Source organism: Gallus gallus, chromosome 2 (genome assembly GCF_016699485.2).
Source record: "Gallus gallus isolate bGalGal1 chromosome 2, bGalGal1.mat.broiler.GRCg7b, whole genome shotgun sequence".
Classification (NCBI taxonomy): domain Eukaryota; kingdom Metazoa; phylum Chordata; class Aves; order Galliformes; family Phasianidae; genus Gallus; species Gallus gallus.
Genome location: NC_052533.1, coordinates 6,480,401 through 6,491,847, shown reverse-complemented (window position 1 = coordinate 6,491,847; position 11,447 = coordinate 6,480,401). Strand labels below are relative to the sequence as shown.

At 40.1% G+C, this 11,447-nt stretch overlaps 1 protein-coding gene across 6 annotated transcripts in view; it reads left to right on the top strand.

The window, feature by feature from the left end:
- Positions 1–11,447, top strand: part of PRKAG2 (protein kinase AMP-activated non-catalytic subunit gamma 2) — a 182,415-nt gene that overhangs the window by 894 nt on the left and 170,074 nt on the right. Inside the window, exons 2-4 of one of the 6 annotated variants that reach the window (XM_046921509.1) lie at positions 2,601–2,664; positions 3,469–3,565; positions 3,807–4,015. The exons of 1 other annotated variant lie outside the window; for it this stretch is intronic. In XM_046921509.1, coding sequence (XP_046777465.1) covers positions 3,935–4,015 — 81 coding nt within the window. In that variant the 5' untranslated portion in view covers positions 2,601–2,664; positions 3,469–3,565; positions 3,807–3,934. Of the gene's footprint in view, positions 1–2,600; positions 2,665–3,468; positions 4,016–11,447 lie in introns of all 6 variants that reach the window. 4 more of the 6 variants (XM_046921537.1, XM_046921516.1, XM_046921502.1 and 1 more) reach the window with 4 other exon arrangements.

Below are 11,447 nucleotides of genomic sequence, written 5' to 3'. Positions count from 1 at the left end.
TTCTCCTATGCGGTCTGTTTGTTGCTGAAGAGTCAGGAGCAGTTGTATGGGCACGCTGGAACAGAGAAGTGAGCCATGCGCTCGTGCCCCAACTCAGTTTTGGGTCGTATGTTCACACAGTGAGGAAACATGCAAGAATCTGTACTATATATGTACCAAATAATCTCAGACCAGAAGTTTCTTTCTGTTCCCAATGAGTACTCAGAGGCTGCCTCATTGTGTGAGCCTGCAGAGTTTACATCCCTTTTGAAACTTTGATGATTGCTTTTTTGTTGTTTGCTTGTTTTTATTATTATTTTACTATCAGGGCATACTTGTTATCTATGTACCTATTTAGTTGTTTTATTCTTAGTACCAACGTGGTTTTGCTTCCAGTGCTTCTTGCAAAAAACATCTGATATCTTTTTTCTGTGCAGTCTGTTTCTTTGTTGAATATATATATATTTAATTTAATCTCATCATATAAAAGTGGGAAACAGTCCTGCACATGTGTCTAAGGAGCAAAAAGGTATCTGTAAGCTTTGCCTTTCTTTTAGAGAGAAATAAGAAGTCAAAAGAGGTGCATTAGGTCTTGAGCGTGTGGAATAAGATGGAGGAGCAACTCACGGCTCTTCTGCAGATTTCGTTTTCCTCTGGAGAGGAATGCAAGCCCAGGAGCCTAAGCCAAATTTCTGCTGCTCTGTTTGAGTGCACTCAGTGCTGGGAGAGATGGGTCTAACGTGGTGCTGCTGTGTGTTTGTGATGGGAGTTTTTGAGCATTAATCTTTGTCATGTAGTACTTTGCAGTTGAGCTTCCTTAAGACTATAGGTATATTTCTTCATGAGTGTTACTTCAGTTCTGTCTTGGATGAAACATCGTTAGTCCTGGACCTTAATTTTTCATGTTTCTTTATGGTTTTGTTTCTTTGCTCTTCACTTTGCCATTTAGCTAGTGGTGGTTACTTAGGCACAAGCCTGACATCACACTGAAGCCCTCGTGAGTTTTATTGTTCACTCAGTTGGGAGCAGTTCAAGACTTGGTAACAAACCTTCCATCCCTCCTTCCTATCCTCCAAATATGATCCTTCTGTTCTATTCTGCATTATTTCATCATTCCCAAAGTGAGCTATTGGGCCCAGATCCTTACAGGTAGCACCCTCCTTTTTGGTGGTTTTCTGTTATCTGGCAGTTCAAGTGTGACTGTGCTGTAAGAAAGAACATTCTTGTCATTCTCCTCATTTGACAGTGGAATCTGCATTTGAAAAGATCCATTTAGACTGTTTTTTTTTTTCCTCTTTCATAACGTTTTCTTGGCCGTTGTTTTGAAGCATCATTCCTATTATTTCAGCGGCGCCTGTCAGTGTAGCTGTAGTTGTCAAAGGAGCTTTCACCAGACAGTAATTTTTATTTTGTTCATCCTCTTCTTTGTTTTGCTGTGAGATAGTGTTTATTGCTGAGACATGTAATTCCTGCTCATTGAGATCTTCAAATTAGAAACCGGGAAGGTCTGAACAGGAAGAGAGAGGAGTCAGTTACAGCGAGACAGAAAGGTGCTGTTGTGATGCAGGCTGTCCTAAAGCATCTTTATTAACCGTGTAGAAATTCTGACTTTGAAAGCGATGACAAATACTGTGAAAAAGAAAGGTGAATAATGCAAACTGCACTACGTTTGGGTTAGAAAATCGTGGAATAGTAGGCATGGCTGAAATAAAAACGTGTATGTTTTCCTTCCCTCTCCCACGCAATCTTATTTTTTTTTTGGTTGGCCTCTGACAATGGGAAAAAATACCAATGTAAGAAAGCTGGTTTTTTTGTCTTGCAGCACCCCAGGACATTTCTCAGGTACATCTGAGAAAAAAGTCTGAAAACACTCTATTTTTACTTTCTTTCTGTGTTGAATCTCCTCTGGGACAAGTCAGTGGTGCCAAGGCTTTCCTTCTGGGAATAGCGGTAGACCTCTAAGTTTCTGCTAGTTGAGTCTTCTCAGCTTGTCATTTGGTAACCAAAAGTAAAGTGGGGGACTCAGTGTTCTGGTAGCATGGCAGGGAGGTATTTGCTGAAGTGCTGGACTGATTGAACAACTTTTTAGTTCCTTTGTTGTTTTCTTTGCAAATGCACAACTACTAACTACTGATTTGGATGGACCATAATATGACCATGGGAGCTTTTGTGAGGGAGTGGTCACGTCAACCTCTGCCTTTCCCAGCTGTGTGTTTTAAAGTCTTGAATTTAGAGATGCCTAAGTGGAAATTTCTGATCCATTGCCATTGAAATCTGCTACAGATTTGGATACAACTCCTTGCTCTCGAGATGTATCACATCTTTCATATGAATACATTAACATTATAGAATTCCTTTTTAAGCTATTAGAAGATAATGCTTCCACATTGCTTTGAACATTTTAAGAACTCTAAGATGGGATGCAATTGTCTACTGAGTAGGAAGGAGCTCACCATAGTGAGATCAGCATGTTCTTTTGTCATCTTGCAAAATCGATCTGTTCTAATGTTAATATTATCATTCTAATACCATCTTGCTATAAAAGGGACAGATTCTTGCTTGCTTTCTATTACAGCTGGGATAGTTCAGTCAGTGCCAACAAAGTTCTGTTGTGTTTACAGTATTGCAGCTGAGAGCAGAACATGTCTCAAGAGCCTCACCATGGCAAGCTCCAAGCACCTGCAGGTGAGAATTGCAGAACTTTGGCACTTCCTTGGTTTGTACCCAAATATGTCACAAGGTGACATTTTATGCAAAGAAACAAAGAGGTTCTTTTTCATAATAAGAACAAAAATAACATCTGCACATAAATGTGAAAACATCTTCTTTCAGTCCAGTGATGTGGCCATTGTCTCAGATACTTCAGCCCTGACAACAAAGCAGTGCACTACAAGGAGGCTCTGGAAGACCTTTATTATCAATGTCACACAAGTGTTTCTGTATGCTCTTGCATATTTCTTTGTCATCTGCTATATTTTTGAGCAGATTCCTCAATTTGCAAATTGATTGCTGTTTCCAGGCCTGTTATTGTTCTGGGATGCCAGGCTGAAACATCAGATGGCTTAATATTTTCTAACATGAGAAGTTACAGTGATGTTCTGACAGCTAGTGTTGGCTCAGGCTCTGCCCCTCCATCTTGCTTGCCACGCTTGCAAAGTCATTAATGACTGCATGCCTATTAAGTGACTGTGAAATGATTTTGTTCAGTGACAGTTTTTGCAGGGTGCATCTTATCTCCTGGTGATTATTGGTTGGGCTGGTGAGAATTGTACTTAAGTCTAAGGAATGCTTTAGAAAGCTGCAGGTGAGAAATAAGGCAGTCTGCTCTTTCAAAGAAGATGAAGGAATCAGCTTTCGATGTGATCAAAGAATGAAAAGAAGTGTTTCTTTTCTTGTGAAGAGGAGGTGGAGGGAGATGGAGACAAAGATGAGAGAGGAAATGTTTCCCTAAAATTAAATCTGCAGCTGTCCTCCCTCTTTCTCTCATAGGGCAGACTGAGTTGTCCTGAGCTTCTGTGGCCTTGAAGTTTAAATTTGGACTCCTGCCTAGAGGGCTGACATATTAAGCATCCAAAGAAGGCAACAGGTATTTGCTTAGGAGCTTTGAGACTGCAGTTTGAATCTTATCTGAAGAATAAAGGATTCCTCTTTGCAATCAAAATAGTTGCCACTGTAATTAAAGAAGCTGTTAGTGTTTTTAGTTTTAAAGCATAACACAAAGTGGTCTTCGTCTTATTGAAAAGTATTGCTTTCTTAAAACATCCCACTTCTGATAGAAGGTTCTACTCCTAAATTATCTCATCCTCCTTCCATTATTTATCCCCAAGAGTCTTGTGAGGTCTGTGAGCTCAGAGGAAAGAAGCAAATTTCATTGTTGGACTAAGTCATGAATGTAGAAGAAACCTTACAGAAGTGTGGATCTTGAGACTTGGTTCCTGGGAATGTTATTCACACCATGCTTGTACTGGGAATTACTGAAATAGAAGGAAATGTCATCCTCCTGGAGGGATCAGGAGTAAGCAAAGGTCTTCTGAAGGTGAGTTCATAATTTTGTAGTCCTTTGCCAAAGAGGGTTCATGTTGTTAAGTGTTAATTCACTTCTAATACTTCCCTTCATGTAAGGTCAGTCACACTATTTTTTAGAGGCCAGGTGACGTGGCACCGGGTTATGTCTGCCTCAGTGAGTCTGTTCCTGAAAACTCAGCTAAAAAGCTGTTCATTCCTTTTCTCCTATGTCAGTCTAAGAATATTAGGAAACCAGATGTATTCTTTCCTTCTCTTGAATCATTTCCAGTAGCATCTTGTGGTTAATGTGTGCCCATACTAACACAGGATGAGAGGTTCCATTATCTTGGTCGCAGGTCTGCAAGGTCCATGTTACACCCAGTTTCACATGGGTACCACATCGCTTTCAAGGGAGCTGCTCAGAGATGACTGAAGGCAGAATTTAGCCTTGAAGACAGGGTTAAACAACTGCTGTGTTAATGATGCACGTGTAGTCATGAAAGTTGGTTGACGTGCCCCTGTGCTGGCTCAGCATGGCTAAGTAGTAGGAATTCGAAACAATGTCAGCACGGTTGTTGGTAGACCAAATTATGGGCATACATGTTGAATGGAGTGCACTTTTAATGGTCAGCCTTTTGAAGAAAAGCTGAATTTATATCAAAAGTTGCTCCTTTTTCCATTGGGAAAATTGAAAGAGTGGAGTCAGTTACGAGAAGAATGAAGAACATGTCTGTCCGGCGTAAAAATAGACCTCTTGTGGACTACACTACCCTGGGCTGCTCATCAGGCTTCGACAATTATCCTGCTTTCAGAGGCTGATCTGGTTGCAGATGTCCGCTGTCTCAATTTTCTACTGTTTGCACTGCAGGCATACCAGAGAAAGCGTTGGGGCCTGAGGAGGAGGGAGAGTTGTGTATGTCCCCAGAGACAAAAAAGATAAGTAGCTTGAGTATGTTTTGCATGTAGCTGGAATGATCTTATGTATACACGAATATAAGATGTCATCAATAAAGATATAATGTGATTGGTGGTTTGGTGACACAGGACTGTGCTCCTACTGAAATACCTCCAGTATTAGCAGTGAGTTGAAATGGTGTAAGAGACAATTTCTGCTGCAGACTGATTTTTGTGTTTATTCTTCAGGCGGTTTAGGGTTTGTAATGTAATGCATCAATTTAGTGTTTGCTTCTGTAATACTCACTCAAATTGCTTGCATAAAACTACACGCAAAATCTTTATAGCAGTAGATGACATTATGTAAGCATGACTTACTGGGATGTGTAGTAAATGCATAGCAGTCTGTGCTTCATGGTTGTCATTTATATCACATACTGTGATTGTTCAGACCCTTTCGTCATTATTACATTGGGAGCTGATCTTCTGCTCCAAAAATGGAACCTATGCCATAAGCTGAAGACTATTTTTGCAGGCAGGGTCATAGAGCTATATACCCATTTTAAGCTGCTGGAGAGCATATTCATAGATCTGGAGTTTCATTAGGAGGTAATGTATGCATTATAAACATTATCTGCCACTCTATGAAACCTTTATCATCATTAATTTACAACAGGTGTTGGGCAATTTGCAGTCAAGTTTTCATGTTGGTAATGCTGCTGGAATAATGGCACTAAAATACCCTGTTTCTGAGAGCAGAAGAAAGACAAGCTACCACAGTGTTGGGAGTGCTGGCAGCACTACACTACAAAACACAGGATTTTCCTGCCTGGTTCTAGACTTCCTATTGATCTTTGATGAATCACTGTTGTACAGGTCTGGTTTTCAGAAGTTAAATACCTGTTGGTTCCTTTAGAAAAAATTGGGATTCCATTTTCTATGGTATCAGAGAAACCAATACCTGCTGAGGTGGATTAGGAATGAAGTGATTGCAGTTCTTTTTGGATTTGAATCCAAGCATGTGGAAATATTTCAACGAAGACAGGCTCTGCTTAGAAAAGGTATAGTTTTCTAAAGTAAGAATGTAAATCATAAAGTAAGAATGAGATTGACTGAACAGATGCCATTAATATTTACTATAACATATCTGCTGGAAAAAAATGAATTGTTACCTGCGTGACATTGATTTTGAATGGACTCTGTACAGTGTATTGTGGTGACTCCAGTTTTGACACCTAGGCATAACCTTTGTCAAATTTCCAGAGATTCAGGACTGTTACATTCCTTTAAATAACTGAGTTTTCAGTAAGCACCTCTATGTTGTCTTGCTTTTTCATGATGTTGTCCTTATGAGGCAAGTGTTTTTTCCAGAATCATGAAGAGTTGAGGTTGGAAGAGACCTCTGGGTATTATTTGGTCCACTGCCACTGAGAGCAGTGTTGGATGAAGTATGTTGCTCGGGACCTTGTTTCCTCACATTTTGCATATCTCCAATGATGGAGATTGCACAGCTTCATGTTTCCGAAATACCACATTTGGGCATGTGAAAGGTGATTGAGACTAAATATCGTTTAGACACTACCCAAACAAACAACTGATGAACTCCACAGTTGGTTGGATCTTATCCCAAAAATGTAATGTTCATTTGGGAAGTGAAGCTGGATTTGGTCACGTCATGTAGACTTCTGAGAAAAGCATACTGTCAGATGGGAATGAAACTGGAGGCACAGTGGTCCCAGCAAGGCTTGTGGAAGACAGGGAGAGTAAGGGAGAGATTAGAGAAGATGCTTAGTCAGTGTTATCACAATACGTATGGGAGCTTGCCAGCTTCTCAGTAGAGCGTTGCGTCTTCTGGAATGTAGTTTTCATCATGCATTGTCATTCCTTCTGCATAAATTAATTAGAGGGGGATTTGCTGGTACTGAGTATTAATCAGGGCTTCTGTGTTGGAAGTATGATCTAAATCAAGAAGCACGAGGAAAGGCAGTTCAAGGATAAGAGCATGAAATCATCACCCAGCTATCTAAATCTCTGTCTGCTGTATTGCCTCAGGTTGGACAGAGCAGAGTGCAAGATGTAAGCTTTGCACTGGTGAACATGAACCTTGAGACCTATAAATAGTATTCCATGTGTAGAGTGCAAAACAGTAATACTTTTTTTGTATCACCTTTCCATCATTTTGACATGGTGGCTGATAAACCATGAGCTGCTTTTAACTTATCAATATGCTACATTGAAAGACCTCATGGCTAAAATTTGAGCTAGGTATCTTTGCACACATGATATATAAGTTGGTAGAGACAAACTCTCTGAAGAATTTGAAGGCTTGAAAGATGTTGTAGAATGGAGGTATCTGAGAGGAAACAATGTTATCCCTGCAGTACTTATATTCAGGAAGATAGTTGAAGTCAAACAATGTGTCCCCTCTTGTACAGGAGTGGGTAGTTGCACTCATGGGATCTTGAAACCTAGTTAGTTCACCTTAGTAATAATCCTATCCTGTTTCTTATGGTATTTTTCACATAAAGATCCCTGCACAGGCCTGAGGTAGCAATTACTGAAAGTGTTTTTCCTCTTGTTTTTTTAAAAATGTGTGTGAAGTTCAAGGATTCCAATTTCATTTCTACAGTCGTTCTGTGTTCTAAAATAACATTGTTTGGGCTCTTTTGACCACTTGATCAGAAAGACCGTAGAGGAGATTAGATAAGTGAGGGAAGACTACATGACATTCTAGCATCCACAGTGACACATCAGTGATTGTCCCTCCATGTGGTTCATGTGGTTGTTAAAAGCTGTGAAAAATCAGGTTTTGTGTTTGTTTGTTTCTTTGTTTTTTGTTTTTTTTTCTGAATAGCTGGCGGTACGTCAGCTGTAGAGATCCCTCAACACAAAGGATCTTCAGCTGTTTATTGCATAATCATCTATAAATACAACAGGATTTGAAGCATTATAAACAACACTATACTAGTCATGTTCAACTAAGAGCACCTTCCAAAGAGTTTGCAGGCATCCTGTTTCCATTCCCACAATCCACTGACTTGTTCTTCCCGTTGCCCCATTTGGGTATTCTTCTGCCAGAGTAGTGTAAGACAGGGAATACCAGCATGGGCTCAAACTATTCTTCCTAGACATTCCCTCCATTAACACCCTATATTTGCTCAATGCTCAATACCAGCTCTATATTTTCAGTGGGAAAATGGAGAGCTTCTGCCATTTGAGAAGTTGAGCCAACGCTGTTCATGAACATAAGATTTATAATCTGAGATGAATGGGAAGTAAGAAACATTACTCAGCTGTTCTCTTTGTCCTTTTATTTTAGCTAGTTGATGTTAAAGGTAAACAATACTTTAGTAGGTTTCTTTTAGTTGGATGATGATTAATTATACAATTTCCTTATTTTTCTATCTTCTTGAGAATGACTGTACACAGCTCTAAGCTATACAGAGGCAGGAGGGAACATGCCAACATTTTTCTTTATAAAGTAATACCAGTAATTAAAAAAACTGCAATTACTTCAATTATTTTTTCTTTGTTGTGAATTTAAAGAGTTCTGGCTCCTTTTGCTGAAACAGACCCGTGGAGGCATCATCAGCAGGCATGCAGAAGTTGCTATTAAACGAAATAGTCTGATTTTCATTAAAAGAGAACACATGCCTTACTTAGCTATGCACAGAAGCAGACTAGTCCCTGTTACTTAGGAAGGCAAAAGTGTGTTTTACCTTCAGGTGATGCTCCATTCATCAGCTGTCCTGTTGTACTCCTACCAAGGCAAAACAAGCTGCTGTTTGCCAGTTTGACTTCATTAATAGACATGAATCCTCCTGTCCCATTGAGATAGTGAGTAAAACATGTCTTAAAATGCTTTATTCAGTATCTGACATGATTCATTTTCATAGTGGGCACTGTCAGCTTCTAGCTATGAGCAGTGAAGCAGTAAGCCGCAGTAACTCATTCACTTTTGATGCCCGTCTGACTACAGTCTGAGATCCCCCAAACCCTAGAATAACAGATTACTCAAGTTCACTTGAAATGCTGTTCACAAGATTAATCCTGGAGAAAAACATTAGGTGCTAAGAATGAAAGGGTGGTCGGGCACTGGAATGGGCTGCCCAGAGAGGTGGTGGAGTCACTGACCCTGGAGGCGTTCAAGGGACGTTTGGACGTTGTGCTGAGGGACATGGTTTAGTGAGAACCATTGGTGACGGGTGAATGGTTGGACTGAGTGATCCTGTGGGTCTTTTCCAACCTTGGTGATTCTATGATTCTAATGCTGGTAGTTCAGAGATTAGGTTTTCATAAGATGCTAGGCACATCAGTTCCCCCTGCAGTATTTGGAGATCAGGAAGTCCTGAAGTGCCTACGTTTGAACATCTAGCCTTATGTCTTTCAGGCTTTCAAGACACCATTCTTCCCATTTTGTTTTTTGTATGTGTTACAAAACAAAAGCTGATTTTCCTACTTTTTCCACTCCCTGTGTATTTTCAGCTTCGAATGGGGAAAGCATTCTCTTGCACCTGATAGTTAAAATAATAATAATAAAAAAATCTCTACAAAATTAACAAGAGAACTAGTCATTAGCTTGGTTTGTAATGGAACAGAGATGGAAAGTAATACCAGGAAGTAATCTGGGGAGAGATAAATAGCAGCTGTTCTCTTGATGATAAAGACTGAAACTAATACCAATACTCGTGCAGTGCAGTCCACTGTGACATGCAACGTATGAAGTTATATTTGATGCAGTGACCAATTACAACACATGATGAAGACTTCAAAAAAAAATTCCTTTTCTACTCTCTTTAATTTTAAATATAACTTGAGAAAAAGCTGGGCTCATTTCAGGTGTGGGAGAATTTTTTATTCATGTGTTTCTACCTGTGCAGCTTTTAAAGCTTGTCAACTACTGCAGGGATTTAGTGTGCTCAGACTCACCGTGGATAGTTGTTTTGAACTTACTTTTATATCTAAAAGTTTTTAAGAGGAAAAATACCTTTCACTGCCACAATCCGCATATACATTCTGGTCAAATGTTTGTGAAACAGAGGTATTTGGATTTAGAAGTATTTGGAGATGCTGGAGCTTCTGCACTGTCAACATTGCTTTGTGGAGTGCTGCTGGTTGAGGTCACTGGGAAGAGAAGAGCAACACCTCAAGTTGTCAGAAGATGATGGGGGGACCAACTTTATCTTTGAAAGGGGAAAGTCTTTGAAAAGAGGCTAGGGGAAATGCTTTCAAAATTTAAAAAAAAAAAAAAAAAAAAAAAAAAAAGGAGAGATTTATATTGGATTTAATGAAGAAGTTTTTTATAATAAAACTTTGGCACAGATTGCCCAGAAAGGCGGTGAATGCCTTGTCCATGGAGACCTTCAATGGACTCTGAGCACCTGATGGAGCTGTAGGTGTCCCTGTCCATTGCAGGGGAGTTGGACCAGATGGCCTTTAAAGAGTCCCTTCCAGTGCAAATGATTCTGTCATTCTATGAAATTTCCATGTACATATCTGCTGTACAACAGTTTATTGTCTTGAATGTGTTACAGTTAAAGTAACTGAGGCACACATCTAATTAGCAAAGACTGGTAATAGCAACAGCAGTGTACATGGATGTTGATGGATGAGAGCTGGAATACATGAGCTGAGCGTCTGTGGACATTCATGTGGAGATCACCTTCTCTCAGAGGAATGGTGAAATCTCATTTCTGTGCACTTCAGCTACAAAACAAGAGGAAATACGAAGTGTACACCTGAAGGGCACATCCCTTTTCAGATAAGAAATTTCTAAGGGTCCATTCCCAGGGAGCAATAGTCTACCGTTATGTTCTATGGTCTTGAATGTTCCATGCACTTGGCTGGGTTAATTTAAAAAACATGTAAGGACACAAGTGCAGAGCCTGCGTGTGCATGGACGAAAGGAAGCTGCCCTGTGTGCAGCTGTTTACTATAAGCTGAATACTTTCAGTGTGCATGTACAAGCTGGCAATGTGCTCATGTTCCAGAAAAAATGAACTGTGATGCGAAATGCAATAGATATTTAATGATTTCAGAAAGAAAAACCACCCACAACACCCCACATTATGAATTTCCTTCTGCCTGATGTTGGGACATCTGGACTTAGTTTCTAGCTGTACGGAGATTATTTTCAATTTCATATCCTGTTTTAACGTCACAAAACAAATGGAATAGCGAGCTGACTTTGTGTCCTGACCTTTACGCTGTCTTGCCTTCTTTCTTTCTTTCTTTTTGTCTTTCTTTTTTTGCAAGATGAAGTGAGTTAAAGCCCAGTCACGTGGGGCAGCACGGTTAGACAGTCGGGCATGTTAATTTGAGTCCTGCTGTCCGAGATGGTTGTAGCCTCGCCTAACTTTCTTTCTTGTCTCTGCTTCCCTGCATGCAGCTGTTGCTGTAGAAGAACTCTAAGTTGTGTCATGTCAAATAATGCATGGTCTTCAGAGCTCACGGCGGGGGGAGAAAAACCAGGGAACAATGTGAGCAGGCGCAGCCAGCCACTTCCACTAATTGTTGGTGTGGACGATGGAATACAAAAGCAGAAGGAGGGAGGGGGGAATGGAAATGTG